Source organism: Hyla sarda, chromosome 2 (assembly GCF_029499605.1).
Source record: "Hyla sarda isolate aHylSar1 chromosome 2, aHylSar1.hap1, whole genome shotgun sequence".
In the NCBI taxonomy this organism is placed as follows: domain Eukaryota; kingdom Metazoa; phylum Chordata; class Amphibia; order Anura; family Hylidae; genus Hyla; species Hyla sarda.
The window spans coordinates 458,682,255-458,706,038 of NC_079190.1; the positions used below are offsets into that span (position 1 = coordinate 458,682,255).

The following is a 23,784-nucleotide window of genomic DNA, read 5'->3' on the forward strand; positions in this document are numbered from 1 at the left end:
AATGCAATATTTGTGCCAACCCCCACAGCTGGTACGGATCCCAAGATCTTTCCCTTTCTTGTCCAAAGTCTTGAAGACTGTTATCTTCCTCTAAATAAGGAATCAACTTTTTTTTTTATTATATGTGTGTGACAAGGAGCTAATAATCATAAGTAACTCTGATGACAAATGTCAAAATCGTTGGTTGTCACGGGCAGTAAGGGTTCGGTATTAGCATTACTTATGGTCTAGTGTGGTGAGGGTGGCCATACAACATCAACAGCTGTTGGCTGAATGTTCAACCAACAACTATCCCCCAATGTCCCCATATGTGGTTGAACTTTTGTGTGTTTTCAATTAAAAGAGTAGGGGAAAGACGATGCCAGACAGTTCTCGTGGCAACGTATCTCTCTGAGAACAATAGAGTAGGGCAGTTTAAGTCCAGCAAGCCCCCATACATTCAAGAGTGTACAAACACCTTTAAAATCAGTGGTCTAAGGGGGGTTCATGTCTGCATCTGTGGTAGGCTATAGAAGGGGTTTAAGGTAAGTATCCCTGGTGGTCTACAAAAATAACTACATAAAACAAATTTCGTTTTTAATATTTATTCAAATCCCCATCAGGAAATGAACGCTAAAATAAAAAATAAAAATAATAATAAAAGAATCACACCGCATTATATACAAGGCTCGTGACACCACGGGAAAACAAGAAATTTTCCATTAAAATAACACAATTTAACAGTTTTCTGTAAACCTCAGAACCCATAACTAAAAAAAAAAAAAAAATACAAGATTTCATATTGCAATGCTATATTACTTAATTTACTTTTTTTTTTTCTTTATAATATAAAATGAAAATATATAAACAGTCACATTACAATTGTGGGCTCCCCACTGAAATCCAACATCATATCATATTAAATAGGACCCTCCACTTATTAGACTATTCCTGGGGGGGGCAATAATAAAAAAAAAAAAAAAAAAAAAAAAATTATTTCTGATTATTTTCTGACCTGCCTGTGAAGCCGTAATGCACAGGATATCTTCCCATGCATCATACATGCAGAATCAAATGACATTTTTTAAATAAAATTTTAATTTCTGTACATTTTTCCCCCCCATGGTACAATGATATGTATACATGCAAAACAAAAAGGCCGAGAACCCATCTGCTTCTATATACACAAATATTCACAGACTGTATAGAACCCGAAAACAGGTTTCATTAAAACAATACAAAAAGGTTATTATTGGACTTATGGAAAACAATATTTACAGCTATTTTCCTTTAGTTAAAAAATGCTAACATACCGATGCATAAGTGATACATTATTTACAGTCATATTTACATAGGAAGAAAAACATATCTATTTATAATAAAAAATACAATATATTTTAAAATGCTGTTATCTCAAAATGACTTTCTTTACACAAATTTAAATTTTGTTTTGAAACACAAAAATCTTGCAATTTCTAAATTTAGTTAAATAAAAAAAAAATATTTTTTTTCCATATATTTTTGGAGAAATGAAAAAAAAAAAAGAAGAAAAATCTTGTTCAATGGTTCAAGCACAAGTGAGCAGCCAGTCTTTGTCTAATAAAGTGCTTCCCAACCAAGGTGCCTCCAGCTATTGCAAAACTACAACTTCCAGCATACCCGGACAGCATTTTGGGAGTTGAAGTTTGGCAACAGCTGGAGTCACCCTGGTTGAGAAGCACTGGTCGAGTGACCATAATATTGTTTTAAGGGTTGACATTTTGCATTGATCTGTGTTATTATTTATAATACCTTACAAAAACAGGTTATTAATTGATCAAATAAAATAATTTGAGTGAGTGACCCTGTGTTATTTTTAAGCCAACCTAAACACTTCTTTAAAAGAAAAATCTATCCCTGGATAACCTTTATTTTAAATAACTTACAAAATAAAATAAAAATAGGTACATAAAAAATGAAAAATATTATTGATAAAATAATCAATATACTCAATATGAATTAATTATACATAATTAAAAAAATTACCATCAAATTTATACATAGAATTATAATTATATTTTATAATTTGTGATATTTTCCAGTAATTATGAAGGATTTATTTTATATTAATTAAGTACAATAATTTATTCATATGTTTAAAGATAATTTTATCAATAACTTCTGCTTTTTTGAGTACTTTTTATTTTATTTTTTTTAGTGTTCATGCTGGCTTAAAAATAAACATAGGGTCTCATCTCTACCAGTGATTGGCTGAGAAGGCAGAGCCTACTGAGCCATCTCATCTTGACCGGACCGGAGGGAGTTGCAAGGTAAGCTGTGGGGGATCGGGGTGGGTAATGGGCGCAGAGAGCATTTCCCTGTGCTGGGACAGGATCAGGAAGTGCTGAATAGTAGTAGCCTAGGTACAGATAAAACCCCAGAAGCAGGGAAACCAGGAAGATGAATATCACTTAATTTCTTTAAGGGGGTACTCTGCCAGAAAAAAAAATCTTATCCCCCGGCGATCTCTGGGCCGGCCGTGTTGGCGTCCGGAACACGGAAGCTTGGGGCTTCTGTGTTCATGACATCATGCCACGCCCCCTCCATTCATGTCTATGGGAGGGGGTGCGACAGCTAGTATGTAGCAGTCACATCTCCTCCCATAGACATGAATAGAGGGGCGTGGTGGCTGTAGTCGCCAGTAATCCGGCACGGAGCAGAGTTCGCGCCATGCACAGGATGACTGGGGTGCCACAGCAGAGATCGCAGGGGTCCCCAGTGGCAGGACCCCTGTGATCAGACATTTTATTCCCTATCCTTTGGATAGGGGATAAAATGTTTTCTGGCGGAGTACCCCTTTAAGTCACTCAGAGCACTATTAATTTTGCTTCTATTGCAAGACAACTCCTACGTTTCTTTCAAAGATGACAGATTTTTCTCATGTAACTCCACGTCCCTTCAGGCGTGAGTTGAAACTATCAGTATCAGAAAATATAAATATTTTTAAAGATTTATACCTTGCATTCCTATGCACCAAAATATTAGTGCTCTGTACAACCTTTGAGCTGTATAAACATATATTGGGCCATAATGTATCACTGTATTGCCCCATAGACAGAATTGAATGTGAAAAATAAATGAAGGAATGTAACCGAGGTATTGCTTTTTAGAGGAGGCTATCTTTTTAGTACCAGGGCTGAGGCACCTAATCATGGCCTATGGACTCATAGGACCCTGCATGCCCTTATGCACATAGCTCTGAGCCATACATGGTACCCTAAAATTCTTACAATTAGAGCAAAAAAAATAAAAATATTTTTTTTTTCATTCAAACTTAATTTTTAATTATTAGACAGAATTCTCCAGCTTATCACAAAAGGTAAATTGTTTCACTTGCTATGAACTAATGTACCCATTTCATAATTTGTGGGGATAAAAAATACATTATAGGACAGGAAGATATTTTCTAATTTAAAGGCCATCTGTAGTGCATTAACACTTATCCCCTATTCACAGCATAGGGGATAAGTGTTTGATCGTGGGGGGGTCCAAACGCTCTCCTGCACGGGGCAACGGCTCTGCCACGGCTCTCCCATGCAGGAGGTGTGTGTAGCGGCCGACATGCTTCCTCCATGTAGTTCTACAGGAGAGGCGGGAGGCAGCATTTGTGCCTCCCCGCCTCTCCCATAGTACTGTATGGGGAGGGGGGCGTACCATCGATACTACGCGCATTAGCCGCTCACATAGAGCGGCAATGCGGGGCCCCGTTTGGGAGATTGTGGGGGGTCCCAGTGGTCGGACCCCCCACAATCACTTATCCCCTACCCCCCACGATCACTTATCCCCTAACACTTATAAGTGTTATAACGCTGCAGATGTCCTTTAAATGTGTTACTCCACATATTACTTCTATTTATATACACAGCATACTGTATATCTATATACATATTTTTAGGCACACAACAAGTGAGGGCATGTCACAGAGATACTCAGTAAAATGTTATTTTCGATAATTCACATGTAAACTGTTAGCTGCCTCTTGAAGTAAATAACTGTGTAAAATTTTTGTGTTTAAATAAAACATTGATTGGTTGGATATTCACCCGGGCCATAGCTAAAGCACTAGATTTATTATGTGTTTGCAATGGTATAAGACACAAAAGCTAAATTTTGGCAGACTGTAAACAAGATATTAATAGTTAATCACCCATATAATAAATAAGGGGGAATCAAAGAATAAAACTTTAGCATCTGACCATTTTGATAGTATTTAGGTCAGAATTCAACTTAAAATAACATTCTTAAAGTCTGATTTAGCAAAGCTAATGGTAAAAGAAAATGTAGGCAGAAGTAGTAAAGAACACATCCATTCGCTGAATTTTCTATTGAAAAAAACTGACATGTCAATATGAATTCTTCAAATATGTAAACTATAATACTAAGGGATTGTTCCAGAATGTTCCCTATACTGTCAAAAGGGGGAAATATTGAAAGCAGATTGACTTCAAAGAAGAATTTAATAAAATATTAAGTTGTGCTTTTGGTTAAATATATATTGTATATGCAGAAATAGGTATTTCTAGCATAAAGAAACCTACTATAACCAAAGCCACAAGTGTGGCTTTGCGCTATGTGAACATATAGTGTTCTGTATGTTTTACTGAAATTACAGCTTTTTATCAAACCATATATTTCATATTTTGTTTTCCAATTACATCAAAACAATTCTACATTTTGGAGAATTAGTTAAGGTTTCATTCATTTACTTTGTGTCTAATAATTTAGCTAATTGTTTTATTGGCGATAAGACAATCTTTTGGGCAAATCATTTTATAGGAACATTCACATCATGTTCTGGCTATACATTTTGGGTATACATCGGAATTTCCTCACAAAGGTACTACAACCTATATCATGGCATGGCCATAGACTTGGCAATAGAACAAACGTAGTCTACTTGTAACCTGCTCTGTATTACACCAGTATATGTTTTATTTGTGGGACTCTTATCCTGATGTCAAACTTAAAAGGGAACCGGTCATGATTTTTCCTAAACCATTACCTGACCGGGTTTGTCCCCAGCAGCTTTTTCCTGCTTAGGTATAGGGAAAGATCTATCAATCAAGGTTGGCAGGGTGGGGAGAAGCCATCGGGCACCATCCTAATGACTTGTGGTTCCACTCAGCAAGAACGTGACGATAGGTTTTCTTTAAGCTGGAAAAACAGGTGTTCGTTTCTAAATGTTTCAGAACTGTTAATTACCCATATTTTGTAGTGGACTATAAATAAAAGGCTGCAGATAATGGAGGGGTGCCACTATGTTCTTTTTTTAAATATTCAAGACCATATAATGCCTCTATACAACCTTCGAGTTTTATGGAGCCATATAGCACCCATAGAATTCAATTGGGTCAGATTACACCTGTGGAGGGGCTCTAATTGTTTTTTTAAACAGTTCTAATACAGTGCCCTGTCCCAACATTTGCTGTATGGTTTAGGTATGCTCCCCAAGAATTAGTGCTTCAAGTTGAGACTTTGATGTGCACTATGAAGACACACTGAATTCCTATGCCCTGTATGATGGGTCCACAGGGACCCTGCCTCCCTACAGGGTCTATTATGAGACATTAGGCGATATTGAGCAGTATAGAGTTTAAATATGTTTCGATATAGCTATATTAAGGATGTAAGAAGATCACCTACATATGGTATGGTACACAATAAAGCCAAAAACTAGACCTCATCACAACATTTTGCACTGCAGTATGGAAATTACTAACCTAAATCCTCCCATTTGTACAGACAATCGTCCTTTGAGGATTTGTTTTTATAGGTTAGATACTTGTATTTTGTATGTACTTTAATATGATTCAATAACAAAAAGTATTCTTAACCAGAAAGAGAGGAAGTCTGTTTGTAAGGGTACTTTAAATAATGGCTCATATAGATCATATTGACTCGGTGCCCTGGACTATATGCATTGGCTGTAAAAGCACTGTGCTTTACCATGAGCTCATTTGGGGTGATGATGCCCAAACTATCAATTTCTATGCATCTTCTGAACAAAAACCACAGACTATCCTTAAGACAGGACATGTATGATTAGTTGGGGTGTGACCACCAGAATCTTCCCGATCAGAAGAACAAGAACTTTGCCTTCAATGGTTATCCATGTACTTATGCAAAGCTGTGTCTGATACTTAAAGGGGTATTCCAGGCAAAAACTTTTTTTTTATATATCAACTGGCTCAGGAAAGTTAAACATTAAAAAATCTTAATCCTTCCAATAGTTATTAGCTTCTGAAGTTTTCTGTCTAACTGCTCAATGATGATGTCACGTCCAGGGAGCTGTGCATGATGGGAAAATATCCCCATAGGAGCTGGACAGCTCCCGGGACGCGAGTCATCAGAAAGCAGTTAGACAGCAGTTAGAACTTCAGAAGCTAATAACTATTGGAAGGATTACGATTTTTTCATAGAAGTAATTTACAAATCTGTTTAACTTTCCGGAGCCAGTTGATATATAAAAAAAAGTTTTTGCCTTGAATACCCCTTTAATCTCAACATTTATGTGAATGAGGATTGGTTTGAGTACAAGGCACAGCCACAGTGGGGACTGAGGGTAGGATCCTCAAAATCCCATTATAATAACCTATTCTTATGGTTAACCAATTTAAAAAGAACCTGTCAATCATTTCTTTCTGACAAACCCATTTTATGTATAAAGTGTACTACAGACAAAAAAAAAAATATGAAAGAAAAAGAAAAACAAAAAAGTCCTAATTGTAAAAGGTCAGTCTAAAAAGTAATAATTATTACCATTATTGTCTAAACAAAATGTCAAAATGGATATTCACATAATTGAGGGCCCATCTTAGTATTCTCCTTGTAGAAACGGAAAGTCTTTGTCAAATCAAATGGCAATCTTGTTACTTAGGGAAAAAGACTAAGTATTCCATTTACCACTAGGTTACACCGCTGTGACCTTGTGGTAACCAGCCAGCTTCACTGTGCTTGCTGCATTGATTTTATATTAAGGACAACCTGCCAGGAACATAAAAGTATCCAAAAGAAAAACCATAATAATCAGAATAAGGATAACATATTGAAAAACATTGTGTTCTTGTCGCCATCTGGTTGCTTATGTGCTTAAAAATGACTGAGAAAACTTAAATGCCAGTTTTATGTATCATATTTTGCCTAAAAACACTGTAAATACTCAAGTCAAAAGAATATCTTGTTATCAAAGTATATGTCATTAAATTTTACTTAATCTTATAGGGGGGTGTGAGGCAATGATTGATGCAGGGTTGGAGGTGTAATGTAATAGTTACCCGTATTTAAAGTGTTCAATACTAAAAACTTAGTATTTGTCCTTTTTTTTTTTTCAAGTACCCCAGAAAAACGCCAAATTTGCCAACTGCTGACATGAACCATAACATATATTATACCCAGCAGCTAAATTACGAGCAACATAAAATAATAAAGGTAAAAAAAGATGAGGTTTTAATAACAATACTTGTACATTTACTAGAACCACAAGCAAGATCAACCTAAGTCCATAAAATGATAAAATGTCCATAAGATCATGCCATTTATTACGTCATGCATGATACAATGAAAAACAAAAATTCTGAAATCCGAAACAATCTGTTACAAATTTTTCAGTATTTTATTCAGGCTCCTTTTTTATTGTTAGCATATCAAGAAGCCCATATTTGCTGCTATTGGAATTATGCAAAGTGTTATTTACACCATTTGGCGGTTTGGAGAAACCAATGCCGTTTGTTCCTCTACTGTGGGCCGACTCTCTTTTGAAGGTCATCTCTGCTGCCTGTCCCAACAGTGACTCAGTCCAGCTGGCTCGATCTTGTAAGTCCTGACTAGCAGCTGTGTGTGCCCCCTTTTGTAGCATATAATACAATATAGGGTTGGTTTTTGTCAGTCTAGGGGAGTCTTTCCCCAAGTCATTTTTTTCCATGTCTGTGATAACCCATTTAATGGGAGCTTTATCAGTGGGGGGAGGGCACATATTCACAAGTCCGGATTCAGCAGTCCATGGGGGGTTATTTCTTAAAATATCTGGGGAAGAATGAGGAGAGTTCTTTAAAGGAGATGGATATTGAAATGACATTTGACCTAAATTATTTTGGTGAGAATGCTTTCCCATGAACATATTTAGAGAAGGAAGCATGAATTCGGAGTTTCCTGACAAGTTACTTCTGTTTCCTCTTAGGAGTTCATCAACTGGTGTATTGTTCCTATGCTGAGAGTCCCTGACACAATTCTCTGAAAGCAAAAGTTGTTTCAACACATTAAAACCTTTACTCTCTCTTGACCAACTCAAGTTTTTATTCCCACTTAAGGAATTCTGACCCGTAAGGTTCTTGTTATCATGTTCAGTTTTTGTGCCATTGATTTTGTCTTCGAGGAGAAAAGGTGACTCACAAGAAGAGGGTGAAGTGCAGAACCGCTGGTTCCCAGCATCTGGTGAACTTATTTTTGCTATCTTTAGTTGGCTTTCAACGGGGTCGTTTTGGTGCATTTTTCTTTTTTTAGGCACAATGCAAGATATTTTTGAATCTATCTGCTTGGACTCAGAATGTCTATTATTTACATTGAGATCACTAATATCATAGCCATCCTGGTTTTGACGTAGCAAACGACTTAAAAGGCCATTTTTTGAAAGTGAAAAGTCATGTGGAGAAGAGTGTGAAGATCTGACATCCTCTGGAGCCGGTCTTACAGTTTTGTGCAAAGACGCTGCTAAGGGGCTTGGAACACTTGTTTCTCGGTCACCAGCACCGACATCATCCTCAGGCTCAGTTTTAATTTTGAAAGCCACAATTTGCTCACTTGGAGACTTTGCAGTCCTATCTGTGTTTACTTCATCTTTTATCACTGGTTTCTGCACTTTGTCGTTTTTGCATTTGCTGTTAGGCGCAGCTAGCAGCAGTTGAAGTACGGTGCGTCGTTCTAGAAGGTTTTCAATTTCAGAGCCAGAAAAGGAGGGGTCCACTGGCGTAGATGGACTACTAAAACCTCTCCCTTCTTCAAATGTCCGTGATGGATTTGTAACAAGAGGACTGTTTAGTCGCTCAATCAGCCCGACAGGCTTGGAGTTAGCCAGACCTACCGGTTTTGACTGCCTCTGATCATCGGAAGGAGATGTCGGCTTTCCACACTGAGCTAAATTTTGTAACATCTTGCTAGCGCTGAAAGCTGTATTTTGTGCATTTTCCTTGACTAGCGGGATAGTTGTTTGAGTTGTTTGAAGTGCTTTGTTTCTGGTAAGCTCTATTAAATGACTTGATGCTGGATTTATGATCCTTTCAGGGTGAATGTTGTTTATAAATGATGTAAAAGGAGGCTTGACTGGAAATGGCTGGTGAGTTAGGTTCATCGGAGAATCCGGTTTGGAGGATGAGTGCAAAGAGAGTGTATTTAATGGAGAGGAATTGCGTATAGTTGGACTTTCTAAGAGAGGACCAGGTGCCGGGAAACTAAATTTTGTCAAGTCTGTGGCCTTCTGTTGTGTCTGAAGATCTTCAATTGTTGATGGATCGTCTGTTTTATGCCCGAGCAACAGCTGTAACAGTGTTACTTTTTGATATGGTTTTAGTGAATTATCCACAGTATCTTTATTTTCTTTGCTGATATCAATTCCATTGACTTTTGGATCCCAATTGTGAAGCAACGATTCAGTTAAATTTTCAATAGAGGCTGCAGAATGCAACATCTTGGGCTTGTCTACTCTGTTCTTGAAGGACAAATCTATAGGTACACAGTTAGAATGAGTGCTTTCATCATCACTGCTCTCCTCTTCTGTAAAGCTGGGATTGTTATCAGAACAGTCATCCGTGGTCGTAGGTGTAGCACTTTCGTCAAACGCAGAATACTTCTCATTTTGTGAGAGGTTTTTTCCGACACTGGCACCATTTTGGCTCTTTAGAAGGTGCAGAAGCAAGCTGTTGTTGGGTGATGGCTTTCCGTGACTTCTTTCTAAATGATTCTTATATCCGACTGTTTTCAGAGGAGAGTTTGGAACACCAAGCGTGCTTGGAAATGGAGAGATATTGCCTGCATTACTTAATCCATTGGTGACAGTCTTTACTTGGGCATTGAGACTAGTGGGCACATTTGATGGCAACTGAAGCCGGCCAAAATCTTTCTCTGAAGTCTCCTTTAATCTCGCCATTGCTGCCAGCCTTTCACTTGCTAACTGACTTGCGCTCTGTGCTTTAAGGGCATGCTCCCTAGAGTACTGCTGCAAGTGTGCCTCACTAGAAAGCAGAAGTGCAAGCTGACTACAGGCCACACTTGGTTTAGGCGAAGCGGCGGGACTTGACCTTTTCTCTACCATATTAGCAACAGCTTGAAGTCTTGCAGCACATGAAATAGGCTCACCTACCACTTTATTGGTACCTTGTGCGGAAAGAGAAGGTTCAGCAAACTTTTCCTGAATAGAACTTTTAGGCAGACCAGTCAAATTACTGTCCAATGGATTATCTTTTGATCTGCTTTTGTTTAAAAGAGTCTTTAAGTGATTCGAAGCCAAACCATAACATTGGGTATCCTTTTCTTCCAGGTTTCCCTGCTGATTAAGAGAAAAGCCTTGGTCTTTAAGACTTTGTTTAATCTGTTGAGACAGTGCAACACTCTGCAGCCTAGAACTGAATGACTGCAGCAAAGAAGCCAGCAACGTGCTATCTTGTTTCCCTTTTGGAACATTTTCAACCATCCCAGCTAATAGAGATTCGTTTTTGCCATTTCCATTGATAGAATCAGATAAACGCCTTCTCTTTGCAGCGTGCCAGTCCTCTGAAGACTGCAAAAGTCTGGCCTTCTTGAGATGCAACATGCCGGATGACTGATTACTGTTGTGCACCGGGGCATTATTCTTACAGTTCGTAAAAACATTCCCAGAAATGTTAAAGTTATCTTCAGCTTTTACACGGCCTGAAAGTTTGTCAACCGCTGTTACAGAGCCGCCTGCTGCTTGATGCATTAGTAATCCTTCTAGATACGTTAAAACAATGGGATCCTGTTGCATTTCAGAGCCAAGCTCTTCTCCATGAGTCATGTTCAACAAACGTATTCGGAAAAGCTATGTCTTTACCTACTTTAGAGAACACTGAAGACTAAGACTAAAATATTTGTAAAGTAGGTGTCTATGTTCTTTAAAATCATTTCCGGTATAACATTTCCAAACAGATGTCCTCTGGAGAATCTTGGCCAAGAATATGAATGTTCCATCAAATTAGTGTTGAGGCAACATGTTTTAATTGTGTGTATCAATCTGTCAGAACTCTGTTCACATGAGACCGTCTTCTTGGTTTATCCATGGAAACAGCGCTTTAATTCTTCTATTATCGATCACCTTAAAACCAAACAAAAGAAAACAAGTGTAAGTATTCTATGATCAAAAACGGTCACGTTGCATATTGTTAACAAAACAAAACAAACAAGATCACAGATTCCTACTGCTACTGATCTATTTTATGTATGTGTGCTGGAGAAGGTGGGACTTAGCCAAGGGGGCAGGGCAAAATTATCTTTTTGCCTATTGCAAACAGGACAGAAAGGGAGGGAGGCTCCTGCTGCTGCCGCCGGTTTCCTTAAAGCCAGCACAGCATGGTTCCTGGGACACAGAGGAAATGTATTTATATGCGTCTCCATTTTAAGAGTAATACAAGATGAAATGGGATAAAATAATTTGATTATAGGGGTTATCCAAGATTAGAAAAACAGCTGATTTCTTCAACAAACGGCATCACATCTGTCCTCAGGTTGTGTGTGTGGTATTGAAGCTCAGTTCCATTTTAGTGAATGAAAACAAGTTGTAATACCACCCACAAACTGTGGATAAGTGTGGTGCCATTTTGGGAGAAATTAGCTGTAATGTTCTATTACTTAAAACCCCTTTAACCCCTTAAGGACACAGGACATAAATGTACGTCCTGGTGAGGTCGTACTTAACGCACCAGGACGTACATTATGTCCTAAGCATAACCGCGAGCATCGGAGCCAGTGACCTGATTACATCCAGGGACCTGCCAGTAATGGCGGACATCCGCGATTCCGTGGATGTCCGCCATTAACCGCTCAGATGCCGTCATCACGGATGTTCGGATCATGGCATCTGCAGCATCGTGGTCACTAAAATGGATGATCGGATCGCCCGTAGCGCTGCCGCGGTGATCCGATCATCCAGCACGGCAGACGGAGATCCCCTCACCTGCCTCCGCTGCCTTCCCGCAGACCAGAGCAGAAGATGACCGATAACACTGATCAGTGCTATGTCCTATACATAGCACTGAACAGTATTCCCAATCGAATGAATGCTATAAATAGTCCCCTATGGGGACTATTAAAGTGTAAAAATAAAAGTTAAAAAAAATGTGAAAAACCCCCTCCCCAATAAAAACGTCAGTTGTCCCATTTTCCCTATTTCACCCCCCAAAAATGTAAAAAAAATATTTTATATACATATTTGTTATCGCCGCGTGTGTAAATATCTGAACTATTAAGATAAAATGTTAATGATACCCTATGGTGAACGATATGAACGTTAAAAAAAAATAAAAGTCCAAAATAGCTGCTTTTTTATAACATTTTATTCCAAAAATTTTTTTAGAAAAAATTGATTAAAAGGTTTATATAAGCAAATATGGTATCAATAAAAAGTACAGATCACGGCGCAAAAAATTAGCTCTCATACCGCCGTTTATACGAAAAAATGACAAAAGCTATAGGTCTTCAAAATAGGGGGATTTTAAACGTACTAATTTGGTTAAAAAGTTTGCGATTTTCTTTAAGCGCAACAGTAATAGAAAAGTATGTAATCATGGGTATCATTTTAATCGTATTGACCCAAAGAATAAAGAACAGATGTCATTTTTACTGTAAATTGTATGGCGTGAAAATGAAACCTTCCAAAATTAGCAAAACTGCAGTTTAATTTCCCCACACAAATAGTATTTGTTTGGTTGCGACATACATTTAATGGTAAAGTGAGTGATGTCATTACAACGAACAACTGGTCGCGCAAAAAAACAAGCCCTCATACTAGTCTGTGGATGAAAATATAAAAGAGTTATGATTTTTTGAGTCCTTAAGGGGTTAAAAAAGGATTTTTGCATTTTCTGTGGTTCTGTGGATTTTTCTCTATTCTGTTAAAATAACACTGACCCAATACAGTGTTTCCCAACCAGGGTGCCTCCAGCTGTTGCAAAACTACAACTCCCAGCATCGGCCAACAGCTGTCCGGGCATTCTGGGAGTTTTGCAGCAGCTGGAGGCACCCTGGTTGAGAAACACTGACAATATAATACTAAAACAAAAAATCAAATACATTTTTCATTAAATAAATTAAAAATAAATTTTAGAAATACATATCAGTAGCTACCGTTTGGTTAAAATCTTTCAGCACCAAGCAGCAGTACAAAGTAAAAAGTTTTTCAGACACAAACAATTGATAGCCTATCTTTAGCATTGGCATTCCAACCCCCCCCCCCCCCCCCCCCCACTAATCATCAGAATTAATAAGACTAGGCTGCAGTACCAGACAAAACCACATATATGGATAAGGTGCTCTACCCAGATAAACATTGGGCCAGGCCATTGTTTTAATAACAGATAATAGTGTTTAGTTTCCCATTTAAATGTGAAGATTTACACCCATAAAAGTATCCTACAAACACGCTAGAAGGTTAAACGCTACATATTCAACCTATATCACCCTTAAAAATAGATGTTACGCTGGGTACGTCCACTACTGCAATGTCAAGGTCATGGAATAGCAAGTAAGATTACAAATGGGACTGATGTAACAGCTGGCACTTGATCCAGGCTCCTGGGGTTTAGAATACACTTAACATACACAACATACACACACGCCATTTACACATACTGCACATTGTATTACAAGTGTTTAGAACGCTTAAGGACAACCAAATGTTTAGCCTTGTGTGACATTCTGCGCAGACCATCGGAAATGCAGCAGCCGACCAGATAAAAAAGAAAAAGATTGGAACAAAGCGAGATACCGTTAATTACGGCACATCAGAAATCATGCCAGTCATCCCCTTACCAAAATGGAAATGGACAAAGATTGAAAGGCGAAAAACACAACAAGGCAAGTCGCCTGGCAAATAGCAAATGTTGATACATACAGAAGGATTGGAGGTTACAGAACTGCACTTAAAGGGATACTCCGGTGAAAACCTTTTTTTTTTTTTTTTTCAAATCAACTGGTGCCAGAAAGTTAAACAGATTTGTAAGTAACTGTAGTAAATAACTTCTATTAAAAAAAATCTTAATCCTTCCAGTATTTATTAGCTGCTGAATGCTACAGAGGAAATTCTTTTCTTTTTGGAAATTGCTCTCTGCTGACATCATGACCACAGTGCTCTCTGCTGACATCTCTGTCCATTTTAGGAACTGTCCAGAGCAGCATATGTTTTCTATGGGGATTTTCTCCTACTCTGGACAGATCTTAAAACGGACAGAGGTGTCAGCAGAGAGCACTGTGGTCATGATGTCAGCAGAGAGCACTGTTTTCAAAAAAGAAAATAATTTCCTCTGTAGTATTCAGCAGCTAATAAGTACTGGAAGGATTAAGATTTTTTATTGACGTAATTTACAAATCTGTTTAACTTTCTGGCACCAGTTGATAAAAAAATAAAAAAAAAATAACGTTTTTCACCGGAGTACCCCTTTAAAAGGGTACCGGCCACAATGAAAACACAGTCCGATCTGTGGGAGTGGAGCAGATAGCAATGTAGTTTGTTAGAAAATGTTTTCTACATATTTAAAATTATTAAAAATGGGTACACTGGCAGAAAGGTTTTTTTTTTTAAATGAACATTCCCAAGCGATTAAAAAAAATAAACATGTACTTGCCAAACACGCTCCCCTGCTGGCTTTGGTAACACTGCTTGTGGTATCTGGTGATCTCCTTTTTCGGGTGCTTGGAGGGGGGCAATATGTCACCTGTCACTCAGCCAATCACTGGCCACAGTGGTGTACTGTATTAGCCAGTGATTTCGCTGACGGCACTCTGACATATCTGGACCAGTGCCGTTATCCTCTTCCAGGCTCTGGTGCCCAATATATCAAAGTGCCGCTCAGCCAATAACTGGTTAAGGTGGGATACCGCTGCAGCCAGCGATTGGCCCCGGAAGAGGAGAGCAGAGTTACCAGAGCCAATGGGGGAGTGTGCAAAGTATGTACATGTTTATTTTATTTTTAAGAACAGATAGCCTGGGCATATTTATTAAAGAAAAATAAATAAAACAAACTACCATCTGAGTACCCTTTTAACTGAAATCCCTGATTATTCTATGTTAGGAACACAGAAGTTGCTTCCAGCCTTGACTGACAGCTTTCAATCTCTAAGTAGGACCGCCCAATGGACTCCATACCTAGAACCAGCAGAGATTACAGTCAATAATTTGCAAGTTATACTGAATCCCCCCCCAAAACACTACATATCACTGCGCTCGGCTCCTGCTCTACAACATAAAACTGGCAGCTCAGACTGTTTGTATAATGTGCCTGGTTGCCTTTAAGCTATCTAACGCAGCATAGTTTTCTGCTCTTAGATGTCTTAGGTAGCATCTACTTGACTACAGATCTTTATAGATAAACACATATACATAATACGGTCTGAAGTTCAGACCTGTTTGCCCGCAACCAGTGACCAAAGTAAATATTCTGCCTTTTATACTCCTACTAGGTAGTAGCAGTGCTAGGGGTAATTTTAGGCTCCTTTAGGCATCAGCACTTTTGTGGCTGAACACCAGTGTATGCCTTTTCCAGTATATAGTATATAGTAGGCCAAATATAAGGCTATCAGTAGACACACAAACATATATATAATTTTTTTTTTTCACTTATTTTGTGTTAAATAAATATAATATATCTATATCTATATATACATACATACATACACACACATACTTATCTATATAATATTTTTAACAAATATAAAAAAAAATTTATATATATATATATATATATATATATATATATATATATATATATTCCAAATTAATAATATATTTCTTTAATAAACATCTGTCTATCCAATTCGTCTGCTTCTTGCAAACACTTCACAGTTAAGTTAATTTCCCTGGGTGTGAAGGAAAGTGATGACTTATTTGTTATAGATTTTTATTTTGCCCTTTCCGCTCAGTCTTTCTGGCTCACTGGACATGCACCTATTGATTGATAGCAGAATAAAGTCCGTGGTTCCTCCCCGCGTACAGTAATTGATACTGGACATAAATTCCTGAAAAACAGCTCGCCATTCCTCTGTTGAGAACAACTTCTTAAAAAACAAGTTGCTGATAATTTAGATGACGACCTTGTTGGAAACCAATGCAAACTTTTCTGTTTATCCCGATGTCTCCAAATCAACAATGAATCAATTTATACTAATTTCTTCAATTTAAAAAAAATAAAATAAAAAAAGAGAAAAAAAGGAAACACCCTAGATCCTATACACAGTCTCTGCCCAATGTCTTATTATACAGTAGATAACTATGATCAAAATGAATTGTGCAGTTATTCCCTAATTTCCAGCCTGTTTTAAGGGGTACTCTGCCGCTAGACAGGTTATCATATATCAGGTTTTAATATGTCTGGTCGTAAGGGCGGAGGCGCTGGGGACCCCCGCGATCTCTACTACAGTCACCACGGCCCCTCCATTCATGTCTATAGGAGGAGGGGTGACAGCTTTGTACTAGCCACCACGCCCCCTCCCGTAGACGTGTTCATGAACGCTGCAGCGCCCGCCCCGAGATCACATGAGGTCTCAGTGCCGGAACCCCAGCAATCAGACACGTTATTCTCCCCCCCCCCCCTTTACTTTGGATAGGGGAAAACATGTCTAGGGGCAAAGTACCCCTTTAAGTGTACCTTCACACAGGTGGATTCTGGTGCAAGTGGAATTTCAGCTGCAGGCAACCTGCAGCAGATTAGTTACATCTACTGAGGCCATGTTCACAAGGCGGAATTTCCGAACAGAATTCCGTGGAAATATTTTGCTGCAGAAGGGTCCTATTGATTTCAATGGAATTCTGCAGTACATTTCTGTGAACACGGTGAAACATGCAAACATGCGGAATGTCCGCCAGTGTTTTACGAGCAGACATTCCGCATATTTTCTGTCACTTGAACATAACCTAAGGCTACGTCGACCTCCGAGTTCAGTGTCTACCCCAAGAAATTCTCCTTATGTGCCCATAGATTAGGACAGTGGTCTCCAAAACATGGACCTTTAGTTGTTGCAAAACTACAACTCCTAGCATGCTAGGAGTTGTAGTTTTGTAATATCTGGAAGGCCACAGTATAGAGACCATTGGTGTCGGATATCCTTTTGGCATATGTTTGGCTGGTGGACTTGTATTGCCAATAGATACAAACAGCTCTCACCTCTACCTGGCAGCGTCTCTGGCCCACATTGGAATCCAAAGAATGTCCAGCACCAGTGGTGTGATAAGACAGGAATACTTTATTTGATCATGTAACAGAATACAACAGACTAGATTGTAACACCGACGCGTTTCGGAGCATCCAAGATCCTTAGTCATGGTATGACTTGTATTGCAATCAGCATCACCCATAAATGAGATCACAGCTAAAACAAAAACAACTTTCACCAATAAGGTATGAATGTATCCAACATGGCTAATTTAACCTGTGGCATCACCCTCCCTAACACGTGAGTCGCTCATATAGTCATGATGTATGACAACAATAAATCAAACAAGATCACAGAATGATGACAGGCCCTCTTGCTCAAACAGGCAACTGCGGAGTCATCTTAGCTTATTAATAGCCGATTGCTGACGGCAAAACCATTAAATGGGCAAATCTATAGGGAATGACAAAATTACACTACATCGACAAACCCTTTTAGGAGAATGCTTGCACGCTAAGATGACATAATATTTTGTATCATTATACATAGGTGCCACTTTGTCATGACTAGTCTGGAGGAGCAAAGTTTTACTTCTCCATACTCAGTCTGAAGTATTGGAGAATGGCAACCACTTGCTGATGATCTTAGGCCCAGGTTCACATGTGCGTGGAAGGTCTCTGGATTTCAGTTTGGTCATTGCGGAATGAAACTGAAATGACTGATACCATGGGTGCTCAAAGCATTCCATTGACTTATAATGTAGTCTGCCAGGTAGGTCCATCATGGTGTTCGTCATACTTCCATGCGGCATAAGTTTTTCTGGGAAACATGACATGAACTGCAACTGGGCCTACGAATCAAGATGTGAACCTTGTCTCAGATCATCAGGAAGGGACATTGCAGTCACTTAAAGGGCTATTCCAGGAAAAAACTTTTTATATATATCAACTGGCCCCAGAAAGTTAAACAGATTTGTAAATTATTTCTATGAAAAAATCTTAATCCTTTCAGTACTTCTGAAGTTAAGGTTGTTCTTTTCTGTCTAAGTGCTCTATGATGACAAATGTCTGAGGAAACGCCCAGTTTAGAAGAGGTATGCTATGGGGATTTGCTTAGAAACTGGGCGTTTCCCGAGACACGTCTCATCAGAGAGGACTTACACAGAAAAGAACAACCTTAACTTCAGAAGCTCATAAGTACTGAAAGGATTAAGATTTTTTTAATAGAAGTAATTTACAAATCTGTTTAACTTTCTGGAGCCAGTTGATATATATATATTTATATAAAAAAAAAGTTTTTTCCTGGATAACCCCTTTAAAAATAATCAGCCTTAAAGCGTTACTATCAGGATGGCCAGCGGCAGGTCAACCTAAAAGTGCAATCCAGTTGCCCGAAATTAGTGCCGAGACTAACAAACAGATGGACCCATCCAAGTCAATGGGACGTCTGACAGTCTGTCTGATCAAGCGAGTCTCGGCACTAGTCTGGAGCAATGATATGGCACTTTTAGTTCAATCGTATTCTGCCGCCGGCATAACGCTTTAAGGCCCCCGACATCAGACTCAAGTAGTCAGAAACTACCAATTTTGGCAGAACAAGCTGACTGGCAATGTATAGAAGCCTCCTGACTTTTCCCGACAGATGATGTCAGGGAAACGAAGGATTGGGCATGCTGGACATGCCCTATTCTTTTGTTTTTGAGAGAGAATCTGGCAGTGACTTACCTCTCCCCTCCTCATTCAGAACCTATGAATGCTCAGCTAAGCCGAAGGTTTAGGTGCACGGAGGGATCAGGAGAGACAGATGACCGCTCTCATGTGTATGGATACCTTTAGGGTCTCTGGGTCCAAACTCAATCTCAGTATGCCCCCAATTTTATTTGAATGCAAACAAACATTGTTGTACATGTTCCATCTGATGCTTAACCTCTCCTAGAACCATTGGCGATAGAAAAGAACCTGGTAGGCACTATACTGCAGCACACAGGAGTACGGATGGCTTTTCGGTACTAGGGTTGCTACCTTTCTTGCCAAAAAATACCAGCCATGCTCATCTGCATAATTATATATGTGTGAAATCACGGGATACACATATGCAGGGGGAAATTTTGTCCTATTCTGACCCCTATAACTTTTCTATTTCTCCTTACACAGGCCTGTATGAGGGCTCATTTTTTGCGCCTCGGTCTGTAGTTTTTAACAGTACCGTTTTTGTTTTGATGTGACTTTTTGATCGCTTTTTTTTATTTTTTTTATTAAAATCAAGAGTTGCAGTTAGTTACTAACTACAACTCCCAGCATGCACAGCCTGTGGCCCAGCAGCTGCCCCAAATGAAAACTACAACTCCCAGCATGTTGGACTATACAGTTGTATATAATATAGGTCAGTGTTTCCAAAGCAGGGGTGTCTCCAGCTGTTGCAAAACTACAACTCCCAGCATGTTGGACTATACAGTTGTATATAATATAGGTCAGTGTTTCCAAAGCAGGGGTGTCTCCAGCTGTTGCAAAACTACAACTCCCAGCATGTTGGACTATACAGTTGTATATAATATAGGTCAGTGTTTCCCAACCAGGGATGCCTCCAGCTGTTGCAAAACTACAACTCACAGCATGCCCGGACAGCCGTTGGCTGTCCGGGCATGCTGGGAGTTGTAGTTGTGCAACAGCTGGAGGCACCCCTGGTTGGGAAACACTGGTATAGGTTATGGTGCAACATTCCGGGAGTTGGGGCATTGGTTGGATAAATACCGGCCATAGCATTGCCGGTCTTTTTAATATAAAAATACCGTCAGGGTGGCCAAAATACCGGCCAGGTGGCAACCCTAATTGGTACAGAACCTACAAGTGCTGCTACACTTGGCTCTGCTATGTGCATGGGACCTTATACAGAAGGCTCTGCTTCAGCAACACGTATGCACGGTACCTGCAGGGAATGATGGTGTCATGGCCTCTATAAAACATCTTCCATGAGTCAGCTGAATGACAATGTACTTGTTGTTACCCCAGGTTTCTAACCATCTAAATGACTTCGTAGCTCTGTGGGGGTATTGTATGTCTTCTGCTAAATTGCGCCAATGATCTCCTCCGTTCCAAGACCCTAGACAAAGGCCGCAGCGATGTGAATTATGCCTCTGTACAATGTTAATGCACTTTATTTCCTTTGGTGTTCAATAAAAAGCTGCAGATTGTGGGTCTAGACAAGGACCTATAGGTACAGTGACCTATTAAGAAGCCCTAAGCAAATCTCATGGCGTTTGCTAGAAAGGCAATTTGCATAAACCTGACATGCCGTCCTAGCATTGAACAAAGCATACATTTATTTAAAGTCCATGACCTCACGCTAAACTCTAGCCACTCGGCTAATTTGGCATAAAGACATTCAGTACAATGCTGTACCTACTTACTGCAGTTAAATGACCCGATAAATGAACTCTCTGCTAAAAACAATGCGCTCACTGTACCCGCCATGTCACTGAATCAACAACTTATTTTTGCCTTTGTGCTTTGTACATTTTTATCGGGTGATGTCTTACGTGTAACCGTCTACATTATTATAGTGCTATAGGTTTAAGCCTGTAAAGGTTTCTGCGCGTCACATACCATGACATAAGAAATGCACAACACTTGCATAAATTCATATGAGCACAAACTAATTTTTTTTAATTTTTATTTATTTATCAAATAATGTGCAGAATGCAGTCCAGAATAGTTCATTTTTATAACACACCAGCAGAGTACCCGGCGTTGCCCGGTTTTTCCTTCCTTATCCTTGTTGGGGAGGAAAATCAACAAAGGGGGAAGTTTTTGACTTCATATCCCGTCCTCATATATTGTTGTCATATCCCAACTAGAGATGAGCGAACTTGCAGTAAATTCGATTCGTCACGAACTTCTCGACTCGGGAGTTGATGTCTTATCCTGCATAAATTAGTTCAGCTAATTTATGCAGGAAAATACATCAACTGCCGAGCTGAGAAGTTTGTGACGAATCGAATTTACTGTAAGTTCGCTCATCTCTAATCCCAACCCCATATCCCGTCCTCATATCGCAACCTCATATCCTGTCCTCATATATTGTTGTCATATCCCAACCCCATATCCCGTCCTCATATCGCAACCTCATATCCCGTCCTCATATATTGTTGTCATATCCCAACCCCATGCTTTTCAGTAGAGATGAGCCAACTTACAGTAAATTCGATTCGTCACGAACTTTTCGGCTCGGCGGTTGCTTTCTTTTCCTGCGTAAATTAGTTCAGCTTTCAGGTGCTCCGGTGGGCTGGAAAAGGTGGATACAGTCCTAGGAAAGGGTCTCCAGCCCACCGGAGCACCTGAAAGCTGAACTAATTTATGCAGGAAAAGTCAGCAACCGCCGAGCCGAGAAGTTCGTGACGAATCGAATTTACTGTAAGTTCGCCCATCTCTACTTTTCAGCTCTCGTCAATGCCTATTTTCTTCGCCATGCTTTACACTGCAGCTTTATCTGCTCAAATTGGAATCTGTGCGTATAGGCACAAGATCAGCAGGAGGTCAGAAGATGGAGAGCTTAAATAAGAAGTTCAACCAGTGTTTTTCAACCAGGGTTACTCCAGCTGTTGCAAAACTACAACTCCCAGCATGTCCGGACAGCCTTTGGCTGTCCGGGCATGCTGAGAGTTGTAATTTTGCAACAGCTGGAGGCAACCTGGTTGTAAAACACTGAGCTAAACTAAGGCTTATGTATGCTAAGGTAAAAAAAAAAAAAAAAAGCCTTCTTAGTAAGGGGTTACTGGATACTGACGTATGATACAGAAATGGTTTATTGACATGGAAAAGGGGAGTTTTGTTTTCTGAATAGGCAAAGTGCAGAAAAATGTCAGCACTGATCCACTGTTATTGGGCCCAATAAAAAAGATGGCGCCAAAACAATGTAATTCGCTTCTGAAAGTTATCACAATATCCAGAGATATTGTTGGGTGTGGATTTGCATATTTCCCTCTAGCAAAGACACCATAAGGCCGAGCTCACACTATGGAATTCCGCTCTGAAATCTCGAAGTGTGAATCAGGCCTAGGGTACGTTCACACATACATAGGTTTTCCTCAAGCAGAATTTCTGTAGGAAAATCCACAAGCAGATTGTTTTGCTGCTCATTGACTTCACTAGGTCGGCAGAAAATCTGACTGCTGATTTTCTACAGAGGAAATTCTGCTTTTTGATGGAGTCTTGACTCCATGGAGAATATAAGGGTATTAAAGGAAAACTGTCAGCTTTCTCCCCCCCGCACTAACCAGCGGTACTGGCTGGTAGTGCGGGGGACGCTGATCAGTTTGATGCTTACCGTACCAGGATCCGCCGCGCTGTTCGGCCCTAATCTTCTATTTTCGGGATATGCTAATGAGGTGCTAACTGGCAACGGCCGGGCTAACTGGCACTCTGACGTCAGTGCCGCTGCCCACAGTGCTGCCCAGCTCATCAATATTCCTCCCCTCCCTCTGCCTCTCCCTCTTCTCCCCACTCTGTAATGAAGAGAGAGGGGAGGAATATTGATTAGCTGGGTGGCGCAGCGGCAGGCGGAAATGACGTCAGAGTGCCAGTTAGCATCTCATTAGCATATCCCGAAAATAGAAGATTAGGGCCGAACGGCGCAGCGGATCCGGGAATGGTAAGCATCAAACTGATCAGCGTCCCCCGCACTACCAGCCAGTACCTCTGGTTAGTGCGGGGGGAGAAAGCTGACAGTTTTCCTTTAAAATTCAACATTTATAGTCCTTCTGTACCCAGACATCATCACCTGAAAAACAGTCGGTGGCCTCCATACACATTAGATAGTCAGCCAATCCAGTATTTTGGGCCTTTACTCTTTTCTTGATTGAGAAAACATGTCTGGTCAAACTGAGCCTACATGTGTATGGGAGTTTGCTAGAAATAGCTGTCAGCAGAATGACAATGACGGTGTATGGCCTTCTCCTGTAATACATTCAGTTTTGTTTCAGCCTCTTTAAAGGTCATAGGAAAGCTGGAAAGTAAAGGAGTACTCCGTTGCTAGACATCTTATCCCCTATTCATAGGACCCCCGCGATCTCCATGCAGACCCCACACCTCCCATAGACATGAACGGCGGGGGCGTCACGAGGTGGCGTCACGAGGTGGCGTAACGTAAAATCACGACCACAGCCTCCTAAACCCGGCGATGTCAAAATAATGTTCAGAATGCCTTAGGGGATTAGTTGCAGATCGCGGGGCGTCCGACCGCTGGGGCCCCCCGCAATCTCCTGTACGGGGCCCCGACAGCCCGCAGGAAGGGGGCATGTCGACCACCACACCGCTGCCTTCGGCAATCTCTGGCTCTGCCATAGCCATGTATTGAGGTGGCGTGTCGGCCGCCGCTTCGTGCGGTGGTCGACACCCGCTATCT

General features: G+C 40.0%; 1 protein-coding gene across 11 annotated transcripts in view; it reads right to left on the reverse strand.

Moving 5' to 3' along the window:
- Positions 1-578: 578 nt before the first annotated feature.
- NRIP1 (nuclear receptor interacting protein 1) overlaps positions 579-23,784 on the reverse strand; it is a 113,146-nt gene continuing 89,940 nt past the window's right edge. For all 11 annotated transcript variants that reach the window (XM_056559400.1, XM_056559398.1, XM_056559392.1 and 8 more), the window contains one exon: positions 579-11,338. In XM_056559400.1, the coding sequence (XP_056415375.1) occupies positions 7,631-11,041 (3,411 nt within the window). In that variant the 5' untranslated portion in view covers positions 11,042-11,338 and the 3' untranslated portion in view covers positions 579-7,630. The remainder of the gene's footprint in view (positions 11,339-23,784) is intronic.